The sequence below is a fragment of the Thamnophis sirtalis genome, unplaced genomic scaffold (genome assembly GCF_051295495.1).
Source record: "Thamnophis sirtalis isolate CommonGarterSnake01/CBP01778 unplaced genomic scaffold, rThaSir2_p1.2 scaffold_1, whole genome shotgun sequence".
Lineage (NCBI taxonomy): Eukaryota > Metazoa > Chordata > Lepidosauria > Squamata > Natricidae > Thamnophis > Thamnophis sirtalis.
The window spans coordinates 76,190,869-76,217,670 of record NW_028261381.1 but is presented as its reverse complement, the minus strand read 5'-3'; the positions used below and the strand labels follow the sequence as shown (position 1 = coordinate 76,217,670).

At 37.0% G+C, this 26,802-nt stretch overlaps 1 protein-coding gene across 13 annotated transcripts in view; it reads right to left on the bottom strand.

Annotated features, from left to right (window-relative positions):
- Positions 1-26,802, bottom strand: part of BRSK2 (BR serine/threonine kinase 2) — a 454,430-nt gene that overhangs the window by 56,490 nt on the left and 371,138 nt on the right. For 6 of the 13 annotated variants that reach the window (XM_087716534.1, XM_087716471.1, XM_087716476.1 and 3 more), the window contains exons 9-14: positions 24,396-24,427; positions 22,967-23,131; positions 20,203-20,300; positions 17,796-17,946; positions 14,266-14,331; positions 3,876-3,899 (exon numbers count right to left, since the gene is read on the bottom strand). In XM_087716534.1, coding sequence (XP_087572660.1) covers positions 3,876-3,899; positions 14,266-14,331; positions 17,796-17,946; positions 20,203-20,300; positions 22,967-23,131; positions 24,396-24,427 — 536 coding nt within the window. The remainder of the gene's footprint in view (positions 1-3,875; positions 3,900-14,265; positions 14,332-17,795; positions 17,947-20,202; positions 20,301-22,966; positions 23,132-24,395; positions 24,428-26,802) is intronic. The other 7 variants (XM_087716542.1, XM_087716505.1, XM_087716547.1 and 4 more) reach the window with 2 other exon arrangements.

Below are 26,802 nucleotides of genomic sequence, written 5' to 3'. Positions count from 1 at the left end.
CTTATTTATAAAAAAAAGAGGCTAGCATATTTTTGTCTCTACAGTTAGTCCTTGACTTAGGCCACGACTGACTCCAAAATTTCCATTGCTAAGCAAGACAGGTGTTAAGTAAGTGCCCCATTTTATGACCTTTTTTTGCAACAGCTGTGAAGCAAATGACTGCCGTTGTTAAGTGAGCCATGCAGTTGTTAAGCAAACCTGGCTTCCCTCTTTGACTTTCCTTGTAGGAAGCCATCTGGGAGGGTTACACATGGTGATCACATCACCCTGGCAACTGTCATAAATCCATGTCAGTTGCCAAGCAACAAAATTCTGATACTGCAACGGTTGTAAGTGTGAAAACTCTTCATGTCACTTTTTTCAGTGCCGTTGTAACTTCGAATGGTCACTAAATGTACGGTTGTAAGTCGAGGACTACCTGTATTGCACTTTACCTCACCAATAGAAAATGTTATAATTTATGCAAAGAGAAATATACACATTTTTTAAAAAAATGCCATTGGTTGTTTTGTGTTTCTATGCCAGAAAAATGAACACCTTTTTTATTTTATGTCTGTCATATAGGATTAAAAGCAAAAATGTCAGAGCAAATGAGAGCCATTGCATTCTAACAGCTTAAAAACATATAAAATATGTGCTGACTTGTAAGCATTGCCATCCCTTCTACCTGCAAATAATTTCAATACACAATAAAACCATCCCATTTCTTGCACTTTGCCCTCCCCATCTCCAGAGCCAAACGCACCTGCATGCTTGCAGAAGGCACTTTCAGGCAACTGTTGCTCAGCTTCAGCCAGTTAACAGTTGAACAAAGATGACATGCCAAGTAATAGCTTGGCAACAGCTGAGTTTATTGTTTCCCCAAAAAGTTCTAGAACCCCACCAATAAACAAATAATGGCTCCACTTCTTTCACAGACAAGAAGAAAAAATTCTGCTGCCACCATTACTACTACCACCACCACAGTTCATGAATTTGTTCACATTTTGAGGTGTGCTTAGAGGGGGAACTGATATGATGGCCTACAATAAAGTGGTAGTTTCCCAGGAAAGAGAAGGGGGGAGGGAGAGAGGAGGCAGCCCAACCCAGAGATCCATAGGTGAGAGAGGAAAATAGTAAGAATAGCCATCTCCCAAGGTATATCTATTAGGGTGAGCATAGTAAGGGTTTAGTCAGGCAAGATTCTGTCCCTTGTGTGTAAGCAAATAAAGAACTGAACTCTGCATGAATCGTTTTGCATCATTCTTGGGCTTAGCCTGACAGGTATGGACTTTGGGTGCTTTTCATGCTCATTTCAGTCAAGGCTGAGAAGATGGAATCAGGTGAGGCTAGGATTCTCTCCATCTTATCACAGAATCTCAATTTCTTAAATACTTGCCACAGACATCAGAAGTTTCTGGATAAACAAATATAAAGCAATTGTCTGATAAGAGGCAGCTCAGTCCGCAAGTGAGAGGAAAATATAGGAAGTATTTCAGAAGGGACCCTTCCTAAATTTCCAGAAACGAAAGAGAGGATAAGATAAATGTTTTCATCTTGCAAGATTCCGTTTAATGTAACCTTACAATAAAAATAGTGTTGATGCTCTTGGTTGTACTTCCTATCTGGACAACCTCAAAGGACTAGCAATCACTCACTGGAAAATAAATTAACTTGGCCATTAAACACCAACAACAGTGTAAGACAACACAGGTGCGGAACTGATTTTGTAGAGGAACAAATCTGTATCTGGAGGTGCCCAGTAATAACCTCTGCTTAGGCAGGACTTAAAACTTTAAAGACGGGAAGGAGCTGCATTTATATTGGCACTAAATCTCCCAGTTGGCATTGGCTATTCTAATATTACTGCTTCTCACACTCAAATTACACTTGCCTTATAACCTAGTCCAGATAATACAGATGAACAAGTGATGGAGCATCAGCAAAAATGAAGTTTGGGGAAAGAGAAGAAGTGTGAAGGAAGATCAAAAGCAAAGGAGATACAGCTGTCTAGTGATGGCAATTTATTTCTGACTGCTGCTGCTAAGATTCCCCCACTCCAACATTCAACTGGAGCATTGCCTTCTATTGAGTTTAACTGAGGCAGGTCCAGGACATAAAAAAGAAAGGCACTTCCAAAGTTGAGTTCACTGAATAAGTGAAGAGAGAAAGGAAACTGGAGTTTGGTTGGGGGAAGTCATCACAGAGAAGCTTGTAAACTCCTCTATCATTCTCCTAATTTTTGAGAAGCCAATAGCAGAGCGAACAATTCAGGTGGTTTGTAAAGGTGCTTATCAAGGATGTGTATGCAATTCCACAGAAAGTGAGAGGTTTTCATTTCTTTCTTCTTTCTTTGTCTGAGAACCATGGGAAGAACTGCTGTTGGGACTTATAGAAGATATGTCATAGTTGTTTTCTTTGACACCATACTAAGTCTTATATATGCTGAGCCTCCTGAAAAAGAAGACGAGAGTGCTGGAGCTAGAAGTAAACCTATTCATCTCTCACTCCCTATTTATCCGGGAAAACAGACTGAATACAATAAACATTTGGAGAAGAACTATATGGTATATCAAGAAGTCTTCCATATGATGAGAAGAGGGGAAAGGAGGAGGAAGAGACAGAGAAATGAAGGAATATGATTAAAAAGGACCAAATCTGTCAAGGAGAGCTTTTACTTTGGAACTTCAAAAATAGCTTCCAGAATTATTCTTTTGCAAAACAAAGCAAAAAACAAAAAAAGCAAATGCAAATCTAAATTGCATCATCAGAAATATAGTCTCAAGGTCAAGAAAACTCATAGTTTCCTTCTATTCTGCATTAGTCATATTACAATTAGAACATTGCATCTAGTTCTGGGTAGTACATTTTAGACGTACACTGACCAATGAGGCCATGCTCTGATCAATCAAAGCAAAGCAATCAAAAATAAGGGATATGAAAGAAAAAAACCCCTGTGATTAACTGTTATATTTAGCCTAGAGAAGATGTGATAATTCTCCAACCATTAAAGAGCTATCATATAGAAAGCAGAGTTGTTCCAGAAGATAAGAATCAATGGGTTTAATTACATGGAAACAGATTTTAATTGAACCTCAGAAAGAATTTTTAATGGTAGGAGCTGTTCAACAATGAAACACACTGCACTATGAGATGATGAGATCTCAGTCGTTAGAAATATATGAAGAGAGGCTGATAATTTGTTAGGGATGACACAGTAGTATATTCCTTTAGTGGGCAAAAAGTTAGACAAGATGACCTTCAAGAATTTTTCTAACTCTTACCTATATGATTCTGTGAGATGGGATTATATATTGTTCTGCTAAATAAGATGACTTATAAATAATACTTTTTTGCTGTTTCCAGACTTTATGTGCCTTCTTCCAATTGGCGCTAGCTTTCAAAAATTTGTACAAGCTCTGGAACTGCAGTAGTAGTAGTGCAGTAATGCAGGCAAACTCTGTCCACAGTTTGGAGTTCAAGCCTGACTGCTTCAAGGTTGACTCAGCCTTCCATCCTTCCGAGGTCGGTGAAATGAAAACTTAGACTATTGGGGGCAATATGCAAATAAGGCGTACATTGCAAACTACCCAAAGAGTGTTATAAAGCACTATGGGGCAGTATGTAAGCCTAAATGTTATTGCTATTACAAGACTTCACATTTAATTTTCTCTTATTCTGCAATCAGTAAGATAAATACAACATCAAGGTAAGGAAGTACACACTCCTGTGGGAACACCCTCCCCCTTCCATCAAAGCACTGTACTAAAATATTTCTTCCTGAAATATTTTTGATTGCACAATAATGAATGTTTACACTGGGATCATTGCAAGAAATCTTTCCCCCCAAATGAGAAAAGATTCTACAACAGGTATAATTGAAAACTGGAGCTTACCCCAAGGTGTCAGCACTCGTCATCCTTGGCAGAGGGAAATAAAAAGAGAAGAAGAAAAAAAGAAAAGGAAATGGAAACAGGTGGAGAAAAGAGTATGAAAAGCAGAGTGAAATACTGTTTGGAGAACTGTTCATGGTCATAATTTCTTTGCCACAAGCATCTCTTGCTGATGAATGTATGATTGGGGAATTCTTATGGGAAGGGAGAGTTTTATAATACACAAAATTCCCATGCTGCTTGTAATTTTGGAATTGGGGCAAGTAGAGTAAGTGTAAAATGAATAAATATAGCAAGTTCTAGTGTATTTATCAAACACAGGTGAGACTCGCCCCACAATTTGTTCTTCAATATTTTTTATACCCTAGAAAGATTGATTTTGGAAATCTCTTTTTCAAATCTGTATGCCTGTAACTGATGTAATATTAAATGTGTTGATCATTATAACAAACACATCTGAATGACAATGCGTGCCCAGTAAACAAAGTTTTAACTGAGGATGCAGCATGGGAAGTTTCTTTATGAATACAAAATGTGCAATGTAGCATGACTCTCCATATCTCATTTGATACTCTTCTAATAATTCCAAACATATTATATCTCAAATTCCTAATACAAGTCTTACTTTTTCCTGACTTGTGAGTTAGTATCCAATATTTTTATTAAAATTAAGTCATGGATTATAAAAATTACTTTCTCTGTTGGATTGAAGATAATAAACAATATGCTGAAATAAATGTGGTAAGAGGAGCATTGGCACAGATTGTTTGTTAATTTTACTATGACTCAAGTTGGAAATAATAGCAGAAGCAGAAATAGCTGCCTGTAGTATGAACTAATCCTGCTTGGATATTATGTGTTTATCCCTAAATTCTAATTTCACTGCTCCTTTCTCATTTAAATGTTTTAATATTAGTTTACTTTCAGCTAGGATAACTAACCATTTTTCTCTTGTGTATCCCACCCACCATCTAACAAAATTTCTATGGAGGACGATCCAAATTCCAGGCACAAAAGACACACACTTTTCGCACATTTATTGTAACATATAATACATTAATTCTACCTGTGCAAAATGGAAAGTGTAAAGAAATCCTGAAATTTAATTCAGAAATGAGAAACAGCACATGAAATAGGGGTGATTGCTCTAGGGCAGGGGTGTCAAACTCAAGCCCCGGGGACCGGATCTGGCCTACGGGGTGCTTAGATCTGGCCTGCGGGGCTGCCCTGGAAACAGTTAAGGATTCACCTGTGGCATCTCTGCCAGTGAAAATAGAGCTTGGGAGGGCTGAATGTGGCCCTCCAAAGCTCCATTTTTGCTGGCAGAGGGTTGCAGGAGGGCCTTGGAGCTGAAAATGGAGCTCGGGAGCCTGTTTTCACTGGCGGAGTGCAGGTGCCCCCGACACAAGTGATGTTGAGCTGGCCAAGCCCACCCTGGCCATGCCTCCTGTGCCCCCCTCCCCCGAGGTCAAACACAACCCTGATGCGGCCCTCAATTAAATGGATTTTGATACCCTTGCTCTAGGGCATGTGTGTCAAACTCTCCATGTCACGTTGTCGTCAAGTGACATGATGTTTCTTCCCCCTGAGGAGCTGGGGTGGGTGTGGCCTGTGCGTGACATATCCAGCCCACCAGTTTGACACCCCTGCTCTAGGGCATTCCAGCTTTTCCTTTATGGTCCTTTAAGAGGCTTCCATTCTTTTTTATCCTTACAAGAGCTATCTGTATATGAGAGATGGTAAGATAGGACATTGAGCCAAACTGAGCACTTTGAGCTAAAAGTAACTTCTTGTAGATTTAAGAAATTACATTCCTTAAGTATTTCTGATACAGATCTCTTCCCCCATTTATTTTCTTATTTTGAAATAAATTTAGTTTTAACAGTTGTTATTTAGTTACTTATATAAATAAATTAATTCTTTATATTGAGGAAAATATTTGTGCATAATACTGATATGATCCTAGGAGAATTAGATACAAAGTTAAAACTGACAATGCACAGGGAAGAATACAAAAATGAAGAGTACAAAGAAACATACACATTTTTGCATTTTCCACTAGGCAGGGTATGAGAGAGATTGATATTGCAGGAAGCCAGATGGGTAACTATGGGCCAGTCTTTTTCTTTCAAGGAAGCAGATAATAGTGAACCATTTCTAAAAATCTCCCCCCAAAAACTGCTGAGACTTATCCAGGTAGATACCATGAGTCAACACTGACGTAAACAGACACACACACTCACAGACACATATTATACATTATATGTATGTATGTATGTATGTATGTATATATACACACACACACACACACACACATATTCATAGTTTTTCACAGGTGTAGGTATGCTGGTCTTGTTTTATTCGGGTCTTTTCCCATGTAAGATTGAGAGTGTCTTGGCAACTTTTCAGCGAGGTCTCACTTGCCATCTTCAGGCTGGGTTTTAGGCTTAAAGTGTGATCTGAGCTGCCATCTTTCTATAAATCTTGTGGGGGGGTATGGAGTGCTGGCTTTGTTTCAGTAAGTGGAGTGATTGGTTGTATGGTTGTATCATGATTGGTAGATTGGTGCTGATTGGTGCTGGCTGTTATGTTCATTGTTGTTTCGTGTTGTAACGGCCTGGGTGGTGGGTGGGGCTTGTTTGTTGATTAGGGCTGGTTTCCAAATGTCTGGTAGGTGGCAGGTATCGTCACGTTTATTCATGTTGTGGGCGTGTTTCTCTATTTCGATAGCTTCCATAATTATTCTCTTGTTGAAGTGTTCAGTTTTGGAGATTAACCTGGTTCCTTCAAAATTAATTTCATATCCTGTAGCTTTAAGGTGCTGGAAAAGGGAGGAAGTTTTTTCTTTTTTTCTTACTGCGTTCTTGTGTTCTGCAATGCGTGCATTTATTCTCCTGTTCGTTTGTTCTATGTGTGTTGCAGGGCAGATTTTGCATGGTATTTCATAGACTCCTTGGTTTTGACATTGAAACTCACGAGTAGGTCACAAAGAAGGAACACCACTCTGACCCATAGTCAGCTCCATAGGCTCACCTCTACAGAATCTTGCCAAATTCCTCTCCAAACAACTCCAACCCTACACAGAATCCATCACCTCACATGTACAAAACTCACTCCACTTCATAAAAACAATAAAGAAACAAAACCTACAACCCAGCGATCTACTCGTGAGCTTCGATGTCATATCCCTTTTCACCCAAGTGCCTATAAAAGAAGCCTTGACAGCTATCCAGAACAAACACAACCCCCCTAAACACATCCTGGACCTGACCAACCACTGCCAACCAACACATACTTCATCCATAATGGACAAAGATACAAACAGATAGAAGGAGCACCCATGGGATCACCCCTCTCACCCGTCATTGCAAACTTTTGAAACTAATGCCTTAGATAATTCTGAACACAAACACAAACTCTGGTTTAGATATGTTGATGACACTTTCGTGATTTGGCCACACGGGAAAGAAAAACTGGACAACTTTCTCACACATCTCAACAGCCTACACCCCAAAATACAATTCACCATGGAAATAGAAGCAAACAACCAACTTCCCTTTCTGGATGTCCTAATCTACAAAAAACCCAATGGCTCCCTAGGACACACCATCTACCAGAAAAAACACACACAACAACTGCTACTTAAACGCACAATCCCATCACCACCCTGCACAGATCACTCTGTAGCCAAGACCCTGATCTCCAGAACCAAATGCCTAGCCGACAAAGACCACCTGAAAACTGAATCACACACTCCCACAAACGTATTAATCTCCAACGGATTGCAAAGAAAAACAATTACGAACCTAATCCAAAGAGACTCCCCAAAAAAACCAAGACACAGAACAGGACAACGGCATTGCCCTCCTCCCTTACATCAAAGGCACCACAGATAAAATCAGAAAAATTCTCCACAAAAACAATATCAAGACAGCCTTCAACACTGACCCAAAAATAGCCAACATCTTAAGAAACCCCAAAGACAAAATCCAGCTAGAAAACCAAGGAGTCTATGAAATACCATGCAAAATCTGCCCTGCAACACACATAGGACAAACGAATAGGAGAATAAATGCACGCATTGCAGAACACAAGAACGCAGTAAGAAAAAAAGTAAAAAAGTCCTCCCTTTTCCAGGACCTTAAAGCTACAGGAAATGAAATTAATTTTGAAGGAACCAGGTTAATCTCCAAAACAGAACACTTCAACAAGATAATAATTATGGAAGGTATTGAAATAGAGAAACACCCCCACAACATGAATAAACATGACGATACCTCCTGCCTACCAAACATCTGGAAATCAGTCCTAATCAACAAACAAGCCCCACCCACCACCCAGGCTGTTACAACACAAAACAACAATGTACACACAGCCAGCACCAATCTACCAATCATGATACAACCACGCAACCAATCACTCCATTTACTGAAACAAAGTCAGCACTCCATTACCCCCCCCACCACACCAAGATTTATAGAAAGATGGCAGCTCTGATCACACTTTAAGCCCAAAACCCAGCCTGACGATGGCGAGTGAGACCTTGCTGAAACATTGCCAAGACAATCTCAATCTCTTGGCATATTCAGGTCTTTTTCTGTGTAAGATTGACGGTATCTTGGCAATGTTTCGACGAGGTCACACTCGTCATCTTCAGACTGGTGCCTTTGCAAAGCCAAAGATGACGAGTGTGACCTCGTTGAAACGTCGCCAAGATACTGTCAATCTTACATGGGAAAAGACCTGAATACGCCAAGACCTGCATACATATACCCGTGAAAATCTACGAAAACATTATATGTATTACACACACACACATGATATCCTGTTACATGTATACACAGCAATACGAAAATCTGGGAAGTTATTACACACATATTAAAACATAAAATGGAGAATGACTTTTTAGCTTAGATGATAGGTCTCTAGATATTTCTCGAAGAATTATCAGTATTTTTGCAACTACTATCACTATCAGATGTTTGCAATATGGGAACCTCTATAGCTTTCTATAATTTGTGCAAGTTGTATAAATTTGTACACAAAACATAATAAATAAATGTTTTGTTTTGTTTCATTAAATAAGTAAATGAATTACATGAAACTTCTGAACTTCCTAAGTGTGTAATTGATACTATATAGGGACAAAGATGAGATTATGACAAAAATGTAGAGAAATATAATTATAATCATATCTCTGTAGAATTTTGGTTAATGTCAGGGATGCCGAAACTGAGAATCCACACTCATATGAAGTTTTAAAAGCCTTGAATGTAGATCCTTAGAAGCCATCTGGTTTTTGTAATTTTATTGTGACAGAACCTATAGAGAGTAATATTAACTGCATCAGTGATCTGCAAAGGCAAACAATACATTGGACTTAATTTTTTGGCCATGGGGCTATTGAAACCTAGAGCTGCAGTTTAACAACAAGTGTAGCCCTTCAGGCCAGTCTAAGTCACCCATATTGGTCAGATAAGTAGGAACCAAGCCAGCCAATTACCAATTCAGATTATCTATCTAATACACTTTAAACTTTATATTTTGCCTGCTTTAATATTTTGCCTGCCACAATAATATCCCTTTGGCAGAACGATGTGCTCCTGTGATTTGAAGGAACATGTTCTTTAAGATCTTTTCTATAGGAATCTGTGCTCTAATCTGATGACTCCATATAATAGAAATTTCATCTATTCGGGAGATGATTTTATTAACTTAATTCCATCCATCCATCCATCCATCCATCTTTTAATACCATTCAACTCTAAATGACTTTGGAGCTTTAACCTCTTCAGGGGAGTTGCAAAATTTCTTACAGGCACCAGTACTTTATGTGGGAAAATATTGTCATAATATTAGGGTTTTAATTTCTTTTATGCTGCTCTCTGTCTTTTTACCAAATGTGATTGGTCATAAACCATAATAAAGTTACACCTGCATAACTGGATTTAATTTCAATTTCAATTAAATTATGTCCTCCCCCCACTCCTTTTGCCTTGTATTATTATTTCTCAGTCTTGCCTCCTATTAGTGACCATTTTCCTGGCATATGATTCCTAACATATGGTCAAGTGCGGTCCATGGAGGGCACAAATTCTTTTTTTGAAAAATATTATTTTTCAGAATACATTATTCATGAGTTTTTACATGCTAGTAAGTTCGATAAATAGCACCAAATTACAGAATTATCAGTTCACACCACTTTCCTAAGTTTAGCTTAGAACTGTCTCCACTTTTCCTGGCATTGTGATTCCCACATTCCTCTCAAAGCTTGAATATATAGGATATAATAATTTTGAAGCAGCTTTCCCCACAGGTTGTCTCTGGTTCAAGAGCCACATGAGCTAATGGAATATTTCCCTAGAACTGGAGTTTCTGAAAATAGATACCTTGACTTTTTGCAATTTGATATTGTAATAAAGCATCTATCAATGTTAGAAATACAGTTCATAGGGCCCCAGATATTATTATTACTGTTGATTTTATGTTTTCCAGCTTATGATGAGATCATATTATACTCAAAAATTGTGGCCTGCACAACTGGTGGCTTTGCTTGTATGTGCAAATAAACAATAAGATTAGACATAATGATACACCATTAATACATTACCCTGGAAATATGGGGGCATGATTTAGGGAGGTAAAAACATATTCTGGAGTGTGCACTTCTAGTTCCATATTCATTTGAATATACAGTGAGTATTATTTTGCATGGGTACCATATTTAAAATAATGTCTTACTCACCAACCAAATAGATGAAAGGCATTCTACTCTTCTGAAAACCTGCAGATATTTATTTGAGGTGGGACTAATCTTTTTAAATGCCATAGTTCAGTTTCTTATTAATTCATACTTATTTGACTATTACTGCCAATGGTCATATAACACTGCATTTTACATTTTTAACCCAAAATGCATCATTTCAAGTTCTAAGCATTCTGCTACAAAACTACTTACTTTGGGAGTATAAAAAGAGCTACATTGGCTATTATAGCATTGAAGCATTATCATCTAATGTTCCAAGTAAATCATTATATTCTCTAGAAATACATCGATGACCATATGGCTCTACATATGCAGGAATAAGCAATGCAGGGAAAGTAAATAGAAATATTCAGATAGTTAACATGGACATACAAATGCTTAAAAGAATCTTAATAGGTTTTCCAGAAAGAGAAAGTCAGGAAGTGCTTTAACAATGCAAATGGACATCAAATTGACAATGAGGGATAGAAAGAAGCAAAATGAGTTTTATTTAAATAAAAATAATTCCCCAAAACAATAAACCTAGCAGCGCAGATATGTGCATTTCCTAAAGAATGAAAGCATGTGAACTACTGAGCCACAGCAACCCAGATATAGAAGCAGCACTAAAAGATCCAGAAGGAAGGAAGGAAACTTAAAATTGAGAGAGAGAGAAAAAAATACAAAATGAAGAAAAAAATAATGCAAGGTTAAGAGGGAGAAACAAAAACAAGAGAATGACACCGAAAATAATGCAATGATGAAAGTAAAAGGGAAAAAATACAAAAATGAGAGAAGAAATAGGGATAAAAGAGGGCAGAAAGAAAAGTGGCCTTAGCTGTCAAAACAATTGTGTGCATCTAGGAAGTTAGGATTCTTAAAGATGCAGCATTCCTCTTAAAAATGAATCAAAAGGGAGAGAAAAAATAAGACACTGAGCAGGTACCATTTCAAGGTTCTGATTCAGTAACCCAAGGAGATAATATTTCAGTGGGGTTTCTTTCTTTCATTAATTTTATTAGCTCTAATTCCTTACCTTACTTTTTTGTGGTTGTTCCCTTAACAACCCTTTCATTAAGGTACACATTAAAAAAATGCTTGCTTTGTTCTTATGGTTTTCAGTAAGTTCCAGCACCTTATTGATCTGATCAGGGCTCGGAAGGTAACTGGTTGGGTAGTACTTGGGTAGAAGACTAATGGAAATCCCAAAATTTCAATCCAGCCAAGGAAATTGATAAATGAGATTACGGCAAACCACCTCTGTTTTTGTAGCCAAGAAAACTGCATCTATGTGTCTACAAAGTCTGCGGACTTCAAGATAAACGTGAAGATCATCAATCCTTTTCCATATTTCTGTATTTAAAAAGGATGCTTACTTTTTAGCCTTTTTCTTTTCATGTGTTATTGAGAAAACTATGTAGCCTATTTTAAGATATATTATCGATCCTTATAAAGTAGGCCCTCTCTCCACTAGTTGGGACCCAGTGCTTACAAGAAAATGGTCCTGGATGCTTTTCAGTGCTTATCATTGATGAGGATCCATTTTAGGGTAGTGGTGAATGTGCTAATATTAGAGCCTTTCTGAGAAAAAGGACTATTCATGAAAAGGGTTTTTACTGGTTACTACAACAAAGGATTTTACAGCAAGAGGAAAATGTGTGTGTGTGTGTGTGGGGGGGAATAACCACAAGGGTGGTGGGTTAAAAATGTGATCTGCCTGGCAAGAACTCTGAGCATATAGATAGGTTTTCTAAATCCTATTGTATTACAGTCACTCCAGGCTGAAATTTGCATCAAGTATCTGGCTCTTGCAACAATGCTTAGGAATTCTCTGATGAATATCACATCAAACAGCAGCTCATTATTTCTCCCCAGCTTATGAGCAGTTTATGAGATCTTGGCAACAACCCTCCTTTCCTCATAAAACAGAGTGCCTTGCTTGTTGCCAGACCATCCCATCTGCTGAGAGGCAAAACTCCTCTCTCCACTACTTTAAAATGGGAAGCTGTTCTAACTTTCAGGAAGTTAATGGAATGATCTTATAAAGCATTTCAGAGTGAACTTACAGTGAACTGGGATTTGCACAAGTTCACTTCAGGGGACTATTTTCAACATTAGATTTAGTATAGCATTGCGACAAAATGTCTCCATATCTTGCTCCTACAATGTACTCAAATCATGATTTCCAATCTCAATATAAAATAAAAATGCTAATATAATTCTCAGGTCAGCTGTAAATATTACAACAAAAAACCCACACCCCATTGTGAGGTCATTTAAAGATTTTAAAGAAGCCTACAATACCTGTTGGTAATGGTATTTCTGCTGTTGCTTTTTCCTCTAAATTGCCTATTGGCTGCATTAGCCTATGAGCATGATGGAAATATTTTCTCTTTCTCCCTGTGCAGGTAAATTGATGCTGCACAGAGTAAAGTTAAGAGCTTCTAGGTCAGAAGCTTTAATTGCAATACAGGACTGAACGCCAGTATCACTCCTGAAGCAGCTGAGGCTGACTTAGAACTTTCTCAGACTATAGAAAAAGTTGTTGAGATGATCGGTTAAACTCAGCATGATTTTAAGGGTATGTTAATTGGCTCCCCTATCTGGCTAAATGTACGCATAGTTTTTAAAATATTAATGATGGAAGAGTTCCTTAACATAATTGAAAGACCCTAAAAATATCAACAATTTTAAAAATTACAATGAAATCTTCAGCAGTCTAGAGGAAAAAATGGGTTGCTACAAGATGTCATATATTTGTTGAAATTCTGCCTGTTAATATATTATTAAGTCTGTTTTCCAATTAAGAATTTCTGTCTCTTTGAAAATGCAAAATGTGCATGTGCACAGCAAAATGTGGAGTGACCCCAGACTAAAACTGTGAAAGAAAAGAACCAATTAACCATCATTATCTGACAGAAAGCTTGATCTTCATAGTTCAAAGCTTATTCTTAAACATCAAGGAGATAAGCTAACATATTCTCTGTATCCCAGACATAAGAGTCAAATGAAACTTATTTGAGGTTGGTTAAATTGTTCACTAGGGTCAAATTTGACTTTAATTGTCAATATGCATGGAAGAAGGGCAGTAGCAGAAGGATCAAAGGAACTTAGTGGAATGGAGGAAGCTGGGCTCCCAGGCTCATTTTGTCCAAACTGGGATCAGCAACTCGGTCATTAAATGAAGTGGTTGCTAATTGAAACTATGATTGTACTTAACTTTCCTTTGATTTACAGATCTGCAGAGGCCATAAATGTGAGGATTGGTCCCAAAGTTACTTTTTTGTGTAACTGTAAATGGTCACTGTATAAGGCAGTTGCTAAACAAGAACTACCTCTTCTGATTCCCTATTCTCTGCTTGTTATTTGTTGCTGGAAGCAATTTTTCCCATTTCAGTTCATAATGTACCTCAGCTGTAGCCTGTTTTATTTGATCTTGGAATCTTACAGCGTAGACATAAACCATACAGAGACTGTTAGGTCAAAATATAGTGCTATGCTATAGTGTGAAGGTGAAATAATCGCTGGCTTGAGTTATTTCTTTCCAAAGAATGAAATCAAATGTATCCCCAGCAGAAAAGGGAAGTACTGCATCTTTAAGAATAGAAGTGAGATAAAGGAGAGGAACAGATTGTTGGTGTTTTATACCTGTCTTCTTTGCTGAATGTGGGATTGGCTTCACAGATATCCAGGCTTTTACTGAACATTGTTTTACTATGGCAGGAACAAAGTGAGAAAAAAGAGTTACTGATGTGGACATTCATATGAGGTTCACCTGACGCAGTTCCACCCACCCAAAGTTACCCACTTCCCTTCCAAAAATATATCTGAAATGGAGAGCTACATTGCTTTCCCAATTCTGTGCTGATACTGGAAGGTTTTAAGAGCTCCTTGCTTAGAAGGGTGTATTACTGGGGAGGCTGAATTTTTCCAGTGAAGGAGTAAACTAAAATTCTAGTAATCTTGTTGACATGAGATGTGAGATAAGGGTCACTGCATACAAACCATTCTTGCACTTGGCCTCTCCAAACATCAGTTACCACCTAAGTGCTGGCTCAAACCTGAATTATACTTGTCAGAGACATGGTAGTGAGATATGCCAATTTTCAAGGAAGCTACTATGTTGAACAAGATCTGAAGAATGCAAATCCAGCTCGGCCACTCAAAGTAGCCTCCGAAGTACATAACTTGTTCCCGCTAATCCTTTCACTTGCTCCCATTAATCTGCAAAGAAAAGCCATAAATATTCCAAGCCCTCAATAAATAAATAAATAAATAAATGTCAGGCGTGAAGCCTACAGGTGGGTCAGATGGAGAAGAACAGATCCTAGTGTCAGGTAGCTGTCTTTTCAGTAATCAGTGTAAAGAAGTCAGGAAGAAAAGGATGTCAGTTTGTTGATGGAAGCACTTCTTTTTTTCCTTTCAGTTCATAATATACCTCAGCTCTAGAGTGTTTTGTTTGATCTAACACAAAGCCTTGAGCCTTTGACAGCAATCTTTGGGCTGAAAAAAAATTCCGTGACAGGAAAATGTACCATGAAAATAGCAGCTACGACGGTATTAATGTACCATGGGGAAAATGAAAAGCTGAGTTTAGATTATGGAACAAGAACAACCGAAAGTACCAAAGTCTTCACAAGAGAAGGAATAAAAAGAAACGAAATTTACAATAAGTAAAACAGCAACTAGAGGAAGCGAGATTATTGGGAGAAAAAAAATCAAAAACCAAGTTGATTTCAAGGCATTCATCTTTTTCACAGGCAAATCTTCCTGGGTATCATGAACAGAAAGGGAAGAGGCATGGAATGTATGAACTATCAGATAATACGAGGTTTTGAAAGAAGATATAAACTTATATTTTCTCTTCACAGGACATTTGGAATGGCAACTGCTGAAACCAACATATACTTAATTTAATACATCTCAGGAAGACAATGCATGGTAACGTATTTTAAGCAGAGATGGACACGAGCAAATTGGAGACAAAATTATGCTGGTAGGCAGCTTTAGGCTTATTTTTTGGCATGCTTTTCACAAAAATAAATACCGTAGCTACGTATCCACAACTACTTCTAAGCAAGGCTTAATCACTTTGCAGAGGCCATTAATAATTGTCCAGTTTCACTGTGACCTATGAATGCACACTCCAAAGAAACTTCTTAAAAGATATGAAAATGGTGCTGAAAGTGAATTTATTAACGAAATGTCCTCATTGATTTTGTAAGGGGATATTCATTTAGTAGGAGAGGGGGATGTTCCCCTCATGTTCTTCAATTTACTTATGCAACAACTTATTGATACATACCAGGAATAGACCACATTGCATTTCAGTCATTTTAACTGGTGTGGTTTCCAACAGTAAATCCTACATGTAATGGTTTTGTAAGGATCATGAAAATTCTCAGCTTGAGATCTCCCCCTCTCCGGTCCCTTGATCACAGTATTACAGTGTCTAAATTGTTTGGGGAAATGGTAGCATAGCTATTCACTGAAAGTAATGCTCTTCCAGGTAGCACTATCCTCTTCAAAATGATTTCTACAGGTTACATGAAAATTCATAGTAGACTCTACGTCCATATGTTTCTTTTCTCATTTGGTGGACTTTGTGTTAACGAACAAACTTATACTCATTATGAATGAACACACTGTTGTGTTTGTTACTTGAGGATGAAGTGGCATAAGGAATGCACAAAGGCACAGAACACCGTGCAACAGCACCATGAAATTATGAATTCCTTTTTTTATATTTTCTGCTTTGCCTACCTATTTTTCCCACATTTATCGCAGCTCTTACTAGTTGTTATATCATAAAACCCGGACTATATTTTACTGTGATGTCATTTTATGTAGTGTTTCAGAAAACATTACTTTAGAAAAGATCTCACTAACTCAGAGGAAATCCACAGATTTCAGCTATAATGCTTTTCACTATTAAAATAACTATATATAAAGAAAAATAATTTTGTTAAAAAAGGTTGAGGTTAGTAAAATATGCAACTTTGTAATGTGACATTTGAACAAATGAAAATGTTAAAGTCACTGGTACCATACAAACAACCCAATATAACATGACAAACGTAAGATAATCTTAGAATATGGCAAAAATATTCTTCCCAGATTTCCCTTCTTGGTTGGTTACTCCTATCTTGATCTATCTTAAATATCCAATTCACATACAGAGGATGGTAATGTAGAAACTACAAATTGGTGGTATTTAAATTCTGAAACCTTGCATGCTAATACTAGATTATTTGGGGATATGTCAAATCTTCCATGCCCAGGATGGTCTGGAACTAAGGCAAGATGTCAATGATTGCAAACTGAATAATAGCTCAGCATTTTAACTTAACCTATTGTGGCAGAAGTGGTCTACATGCATCATGACATTTTCTGCAAGAAAATGATATGTTTTCCTTTTTTGATATCCATTTGTTGTACATTAGAATTAAAATAACAATAATTAGCAAGGAATCCAACTAGGAAAAACCTTAGGGAACTGAATAGTACAGAATTTCTGGGAATTGTTAAAGCAGTCGTGCTTTTTCTATAGTGGCTGAAGTAAGTTTCTAGATAATAACATTCTTCCTGCATAAAGATAATATTTGAGACCATGAATTCATGCTGCAAAGAACCAAAAGATGGGTGTTGAAAAATATTTAAAAATAGAGTCTCTTAAAACATTTCTATGTAACATATCCATATGATATTTTTTTTTATTTCTGCAATGTGATCCTAGTCAAAACACAACATAAATCTGAATATATAACTTTTATGAACTTTTTCGCCATTTAATTTTAGTTCAACAATGTGGCTAGTATATTTCATTAGAGGGTAAAAAACCCTAACCTTAGTCCTTTTATAGCCCATTGTACTATAAAAGGGATCAGAATTATGAATACACAGCATTTCCATTTTGTTGGTGTTTACCTAGCCTATGAAACCTTTACATGGTTTCTGTTATAAATTGCTCCCTAGCAATGGTCTGAATGCTTGTTAGAAACAAAAGATTAAGAAAGAGGACACAATAACAAGCAAAGAGGCTTTCTGTGATTAATTTATGTTTCTTGCAAAAAAACCTAGACTGATGCTGATAAAAATGACTGAGCCACTATACCAGCTCTTGTGGTTTCTCAATGGCATGTATAATTTTCTTCTTGTTTGCTATTGGGACCACCTACCTCTGTCCATGCTGTGCCATTTCAATTGCTCTGCGGGCAGGAACCGGGGATCCTCCATCTGTCACACTTAGAACCTCCATGGACTTCCTTTCTGGTCTCCGCTTGCCATGTCTGTTCAGCATTGGAGAGTCCACACGTTTTCTGGGAGGGTCTTTATGCAGAGATAATGCAGTCAACTTAGCAAGGTTATGAAATGACTCAGATTTCTTGGAATGGTAAAACTCAATGTCCCTTCTGTTTATTTTCTAAACTCAACAGAGGGGATGAGGACCCTTATAGAAACCAAAACTATTTAAACTCTTGCCACATCTCTGTATCTCATACATGGTCATTTTTACTCTTGTCATTCCATCATATACCTAAAGCATTTTTTTTAAAGTAGCTTACCTCATAACATACATATACCACCAAAAAATAGAGCTTAGATAATGCAAAAAGGAAATCATAGGTCCAAACAAGAACTTTTGAGTTGTTTCTCTACAGAGTTTATCTTTACATTCTAGTTTTCTTTTTTAATGCTACATTTTATATCTTATGCTTATGTTTTCTTTACAAAGTATTATTGTTGCTGACCATGCACTAAAACTTTTAAAAAGAATAGACATTTGATGCTTTACCCTAGAAAACTGCAAATAGTAATAATAAGTAGATATCTGCAGGCATTGCAGATCTGTGACATTATGATCCCATTATAGGATCTCGGTCAATACTTCATCACAAGATGCAGATTGCAGACAATGAAAAACAAGAAGGGAGCCTAAAAGAATGAGAATAATATAATATAGATTTCTAGTATTCTGAATCTTGTACCTATTGCAGACAGCTTTTGTTGAATGATCATCTCTTCAGCGACTGTTCAAATTTATGATGGCACTGAATGAGATGGACTTTTGATGGGTCCTTCTAATTGCATCTATTGCAGTGCCCCATGGTTACATGGTCACCATTTGCTGACTTTCAATAAGCAAAATCAATGAGGAAGCTGGCACAAGTTTGCAAATGATGACCATGTGGCTGTGGGATGTTACAACTGCATGATATTTGTCTAAAGGGTAACTGGGACTGCCACAACTGCCATCGTTTGAGTAGTCACACAAATTCATGTTTAAGACTGCATCGCTTAGCAACAACGTTGCCAGTCCCAGTTACCCTTGTTAAGTGATTACTACATATTCTGATATTTTTTCCTTTATATGCTAATAGCCACCTGGAAACGAGGGTTCCACCACAAATGCGCGAACGACAAAAGCGTGCCTGACTAAACCACGGTGACAAAACCGCGCCGAAAAAACTGCGCCGACAACAGCGCCCCGACAGAAGCGCGCTGTAACCTAACCCTAAACCTAACCCTAAACCTAACCCTAAACCTAACCCTAAACCTAACCCTAAACCTTACCTTAACTTAAATCGCGCTTCTGTCAGCACGCTGTTGTCGACGCGCTGTTGTCGGCGCGCTTTTGACGTTCGTGCTTTTGTCGGGTCACGGGAAACGAGAGCACTTATATGTATCTTTGAAGAAAACAATATCTCAAAACAATTGATTGTCTGAAGTGATATTGAATGGATAATTTTCTCTCTCTGTCTCTCTCTTTCACACACACACTCACACACCACCTTGCTCTACATTTCTAAAGACAAATGAGCAAAGAGCTGCCTTCATTCACTCTGCTTCCCTTGAATAATAATGTATTTGAATTCTAAAATCAGATGATACATCATCCAGATATATCCAGCTTGAATACAAAACTAATACATTTAAGGAGTGTGTTTTTGTTTCTTATATAAAGAAATATAGAATATAGTTTGCATTATGTATGAATAAGGAGCATGATGTATCATCAAAATTGAAGAAGCTGGAGAAATTGCTACCTTAAAAACAGAGGTATACCTGCATTGAAGAGAAAATCCAATCAGTTGAAATATTAGGTACAATCTGATCTGTTCCCTTATGGCAAAACACGAAGTTACATAACATTATAGCTGTACAAAACAATTCAGTTTAAGAAGCCGGGTGGATCAATCAGAAAATATACTTCGATAATTTCCATCAAGTGTTTGTCTGTATGTGTGTACAATCCAAAGCTCTAAGTGCATTTCCATGTGATCATGAACTTCTCATCTAAATATGTTTTTATTTCAGTGATTAGGAAAATACTAGGTAAGTACAAAATGCTTAAGGAGTTAGTAATCTACTAAAGTACATTTAGAAGCTCTTCTAAATTATAGCAGCTATTGTTCATACATTGGATTTTCTGAATGCAAATAAACATTTTCATCAGCTAGAATTTTACACATTTGTCAACAACAATGAATGGGGATGTGACTTTGCTCTCAATAAGGGCAGCCAAAAGAGAGGGACTTAAGAGAAGATATGGTTTTTAAAAAAAATACATATATATATATATACCTATTTCATTTCTAGGAGGAAGATCCTCATCTTCATGACTGGGATATCTCTCTTTCCGATCAAGGAGTAGAAAATAAATCATTTTCTCCTGATTTTCCCTAGAAAAAATATAGCATTATATCAACATCATTCTTCAGTAAAATGTGGAACTTTCTAAATAAAATGTGCTCACGTATCTTAAATATTAAGATTGTATAAAATACTATTTTTAGTTCTGTTGTATTCAGCCCAGGCTCATTGTTTGTGAGATGGGTGGTTATATAAATTGGTTTATCAAATAAATGAATGAAATGAAGATCTAATGCAGATGTTATTTACATGCCTTTAGTAACCCATTTTTTTTAAAGGGGCTGCCTACAGTAGAATGTTAAGAGCTAATTGAAATATATGAAAGGAGCATATTATGTAGTCCTTCCTGGATTCTATTTCAGAATGTCTATTATGTCTATTATGCATTAACTGATTTCAGACATCAGTTGATGCATATTAGACATAAAATATGCTCTACTTCCACATGACTCTCTAAGGTCATCATGAAAAATCACGTTCAATGCCTGGCAGTTTAGTGAAGGACAGAGGACAGAGAGTAGAATGCGGCTTTCCATGCAGCTTTATTCAAACTGTGGAAGTCACTGAACATGGGGTTCCAACAAAATGTATTGCTCTCAGTATTTGGTGAAAGCTTTGCTTTGATCAGGGACTGCTACATATATATAATTGTAAGATAATATATATTGCTCAACTATTAATCTACATATCTGTAATTCAAACATGTGTTCATGCGGTGTTTGGGTTTTTTTTACATCAAAGAGCATTTGTATACACAATTTCATCAGCTACATCTGCAGCTTGAAGCTTGGTGTAAAAATTGTTTCATGATACTGATCAGTGGTGGGTTTCAAAAAAAATTCGAACCTACTCTGTGGGTGTGGCCTCCTTTGTGGGAGTGTCTTGCCAGCCATGTGACCTGGTGGGAGTGGCTTGCCGGCCATGTGTTCTCTCTCTCTCTCTCCTTCCTCTTGTCTCTCTGTCCCTTTTTCCTTTTTTTCTTTCATCTCTCTCTCACTTTTTCTTTCTTTTTTCTTTCTTTCTTTCTTTCTTTCTTTCTTTCTTTCTTTCTTTCTTCCTTTCTTTCTCTTTCTCTCTCTGTGTGAGTCTCTCTCTCGCTTTCTGTGTGTGTGTGTGTGTGTGAGTGGTGGGTTTCAAAAATTTTTGGAACCTCTTCTGTAGGTGTGGCCTGCTTTCTGGTGGAACCTCTTCTAACCGGTTCGGTAGATTTGATGAACTGGTTCTACCAAACTGGTGCGAACTGGTAGGAACCCACTTCTGGTACTGATGTTATATGGTGCTGAGTATCTAAGCCAGAGTTTCCCAACCTTGGCAACTTCAAGATGTGTGGACTTTGTTTCCAGAATTTCCATTGTTGGGGATTCTGGGAGTTGAAGTCCACACATCTTAAAGTTGCCAAGGTTGAAAAACACCAGCCTAAACTCCAAAGGAATGACCTTCCAATCTGAGTCATCCCTCTGCTGTAAATTCTTTCTGAATTTCAATCCTCTATTTGAGAAAAATGGGGAATAATCCTAACTAGATATCCTGGATTGCTAAATGTTTATAACTAGGTAATGCTACGGAAAACTTTTATTCATTTGATAGTGCTCTCAAATACAGTTAGAAGGAAAGAATACTAAATTTTCCCAAATAATGTATTTTTAAAATTGGGAGTCATATTAGATTATATTAACTGAAACAGAAAAGGTCTGAGAGTAGTAACTATGCATCTGTTTATAACCATTTTTAGGGACTGACTTAAATTGAAAGTAATTTCAGCATTCTTCAAGAAAACTCTCAATAAAGATAGAATAAGGTTCCCAAATCAAGTGCCCACCAGACATTTCAGATTACAGAATCTAATGTCTGCATGGACATGTTAGGTAAGGATGATCAGTTATAGTCAGTATATTAGAAAAACATAGAATGGGCAAAGTTGAGGAAATTCAACATGTAATCTGACAAAAAAAAATACATTTTTTATCACATACCAGTTAATGATACATTCTGATAAAGAAAGGAGAGGGAGAGAGAGAGAGAGAGAGAGAGAGAAAGGGAGAGAGAGATCTACAGACTTGTATTTGAAAAGATTGTTACACTATGTTGTACAGTGTACAATGTACTCTATGAAAATCACTACCTTCAAATGTGCTGTCTACCAATTCAGAAAATTTTAAGAAAAGTTTGTTTATATTTTTGGAGGAATGAGCTATTAATAGCAAATAATGAAATAATGTAGGCCACGGGTGTCAAACTCGCTGTGACATGTTGCCATCATGTGACGTATCACAATGTTTTTTCCCCTTTGTGGAGCTGGGGTGGGCGTGGCCTGGACATGACATATCTGGCCTGCGGGCGGCCGGTTCGACACTCCTGATGTAGGCTGTTTATTCTTAAATACCACTTTACCACTTTCTACAGAGTGATAGTTTCAGCTCATTTATCCAGGTTTGTCAGCTTTCTGAAAGCATAGCAGCCACTATATGAAACAGAATATTTGGTAAATAGATGGTTCACTTCATTTCTTATGTTTTTATGTATCCTTTCTCCCTTTAATGATTCTATATATGGAAGGGTTCTAATGCCACCTGGCTAAAAATGTTGTTTCCCCTCTTTAATATGGAACTATAATTGTTGCGTAAATTGTTTCATTTCCTTTAATACACATGTGATGCTTCTTATACCTTCAACCAATGATACATAGAGTACTTACTCTTCTGACAACAGGTCCTGTAAAAGTTTGTTTCTGTCCCGGAAACAACCTAATGAGTGCATGCTATCTAGAACATCAGGATCGATGTCTTCCAAGGAAGGGAGAGAGCGAATCTGGACCTTTCGAGGAATTGGTTGTTCTGGTTCTGGCTCATTCTTACCCCCTCTTTAGATGAGAGGAAAGGGAAGAGAGGGGGGGGAGAGAAAGAGAGGGAGGGAGAGAGAGGGGGGAGGGAGAGAGAAAGAGAGATGAGAAAAAAATTATGCTAGTGTATAAAAGAAAAATATTCTCCCAAAGAGAGACCTCAAGCATTTTGCCTCTAACCAAGAGAGATTTAGATTCAAATTCTACATTTTAAATACTGACTTCTATATATAATTAAATTAAATATCCTAGCTATTGCAATTAACAGAAGTGCAGAGTCAAATGGAGGAGAAGAGGCTGTTTGTCTTCCCCCCCACCCACCTTTCAGAGATATTTTAAAAATCTCAATTGGTATTCAGAAGAGATTCTTTGCATTATTTTCCATTACTATCATATTTTGGTAACGCTGCATGGTGCTCTAGCCATTGCAGTGTTAGGGGATTATTATAAAAAGAACAAAAGAAATAATAGTTTTCATGCTGTTAGCAAGAGCACAAGAACTATTTCAAAGTTGGAAGTTTAAAATTTCCAAACAGCTCCTGTGATTATTAATTAGAAGCACAACAACTCCTCTTTGTGATGATCACAAGAGAGAGAAAATGACAAAAGCAAGTACTGACTGCAAATTCACATGGAGGCTGATTTGAAATTAAAATTCTCCATAAGGATATGGTGACCTTCTTTGAACACCTAAGGAAATTTTGATCTATAGATCTCTGATGCACAGTTATGGTTACTGGTTAATTACTTCCAAAGCCTCCATTCAAAATACTGCATAATCACGTAATAATAAATTTGCTGCCACTGATTTTATTTCTTAGAAGCTTAAATCAGATATATTGAATCAGTATTTTAATATGAACAGTATATCAAATAGTTTATTCCATTCTTTAAAATTAAGAACCTTTCCAAGACAATGAAGCTGTTTTAATTAGTTTCTATTGGTTGTCATATCTAATGTTAATAGAACCCTACAAAAATATTGAATGTAAATTGTTTGCAGAAAGATATTTCTATTATAGGATGGAATAATGGTGTATTACTCTTTGAGCAATACTAGTTCTAACACAAGCTTTCCAGGAAAATTAAGAGTTTTATTCCCTGAATGATGTCACTACTATTAAAAATAATATGCATAATGAAACAGAAATACTATTATTAAATGTTAAGGAATAATGATGATCTTCATTTTTAGAAAAAAGAGGAAACTCTAGCTCTTCTGTACTCAAGGCATAATTACAAGAAATTAAGATCATTTTTAAAATATTAATGAAAAGTTACTTACATATACCATATATGCTTCTGAATGTGTTCTAGCTAGAAGTCAACAGAAAAAATGGAATGACTATAACAAAATAACAACAAATGCTAATTAATACTCTATTTAATATTTTTTTTAAAATACAAAATTGTATCTCTGCTGCACAAAATTACCAATATATTTACATTCTTATGATAGGAATGTAGCAATGTCATTCAGAATGGGATATAATATTTTGCTATTTCCTGAGATTCACCACTGACTTAGGCAAATTGGGGCAGGGTAAAAATTAAGGAACATGATATCTCTGAATATATGCTCAGCAAATAAATCCAAATCTTCATGTGTCCTTTAAAAAAAAGTTTTCTCCTCTTAGAAATCCACTGAAAGAACAGGGGAGTTTGTGAGGCAATTGGGAGTTGTAAATATATAAAATCTATTGCAAATTATTCAGGCTGCCAGGGGATATTATCTTCTGCCCGATATGAAGAGGAAATGTCAGGCCATCAAGGCTTTGGCCCAGTCTACACAGTGCGAAGAGGAAGTATGCCAGCAGTTTGGGAAGTGGCATCAAGTGCCTATCCAGTTGGCCATGCCCAGAAAGTGGGGTCCAACTGGCTACCCACCCCACCTGAAGTCAACCACAGCCCTGATGCTGCCCCCAATGAAATTGAGTTTGACACCCCTGCCATTGACCACAGAACAAGCCTTAAAATTCCATTTCAGCCAGGTGATCTGAGACACTATGGTTAGTACTGAAAACCATAGACAGGCTTGAAAGAAATCAAAGCAATAAAATCCATCTGTTTCCTCAGTGTTGATCACTTACCAAACTGACCAAAATAACATCCCTCCCACAACAGAGGAATAGATAATGTAAATCAGGGGTGTAAAACTGGTGGCCTGCGGGCCAAATGCATCATGCACAAGCCACACCCAACCCCGTTCCACGAATGGGAAAAACATCACGAAATGTCACATGATGGCAACATGACCTTACGAGTTTGACACCCGTGATCTACATCATCTGGAGAACATGGGGCTGAGATGCCCCTAAATTCTCCAGGATCTGTCTCGAGTAAAGTATTGAAGTTCCCATTAGTACTACTAATTAAAAGATGAAAAAATCTGGCTGCCTTTTGGGAAGGCAGTTTAACCCCTATCTTTACTCAACCAATCTTATTTTTTACTGCTTTCTCTGGCTAGGTAGATCAGTAAAGTCCAAGCGTGCATGAGAACTCTCCAAAGATGTCCATACCCTACGGTTCTGCAGACAAACTGTCCACTATTCTTAAGTATGTTTGTACATAGCACTTGTTCTGATTTATCACACAAAATCAACATGGCTTTTAATTTTAATAAAGGAAACAGACTCTCTGCTGAATAGCCAATTGGTCCCATATGACAGTGTCAGTTTATAAGATCGTATGAGTCAGAATGCATTGTGCAGATGGCTCGATAGTACGTATGACTTAGGGGTAGACAGACAATTGGAACAATGTTTAAATCCTATTAGCAGAGTGTATGAGATCAGAGACCTACTAAATTGGCCTGCAAGAAATATGGCAGCTGTTTTGCTCTCATTATTTTCCACCTCATTTCCAGCTAATGAGAATTGGCAAGTCAAAATAATCTGCATGAAAATGTGAGGGAATAGAAAAAGAAAACTGCTTTGAGACTGTGACCAGAAAGGTACAACAGAATAAGTGGTTTAATCTGTACTCTATAATAATCACTATGAAAAATCCTGAACTATTCTTTTTTTTAAAATGTTCAATGAATGAAAGAAAAAAAAATCAAAAGCAATCAAGTTAAAAGTAGGTGAGAAAGTCTGGAGATCTCCTTTAAAAAAACTTTTAGGATTTTTGTGATTATTTATAAACCTGACTCTGCTTGCTGTGCTGACGCCAGCTTAAATATTTAATGAAAAAGTAAACCTAAATATTTAAGCCTGTTTTAAGAAAATTCTGGCCAGGTTAGGATGCTATAGCACACGTTGCCAGATGTTCAGTCCAGACTGCTGGCTATTGCAGACCTCACTGTGCAATTCCCTGCTGTTGTACCTTTCCAACTTTCCATGCCAGGAAAACAACTGCTAATTGCTTTTCTTTTTATGTCTAAGTTTTACTGGATATAAATGCTTTTGAAAGTACGTGCATATATGCATATACTTTATACATGTAACATTAATTTAGGTATACAAAGGTAAACTATTAAAATACAGATGTATTCAGACACAACAATCAGCTTTACTGTTTTTTTGTATTTTCCCAGTTTTTGCTCAGTGTGTTTTTTTGCCATTTATGTTACAGTTCTTTCCTAGTAGCACAGTAGTTATAACATTTCCCTGTAGTTCAGAACTTTACCGGTTTTAAATCTGCCAAGTTGTACTTTTTAAATGACTATTTTTCTTTTCCTGAGCTACTCATTT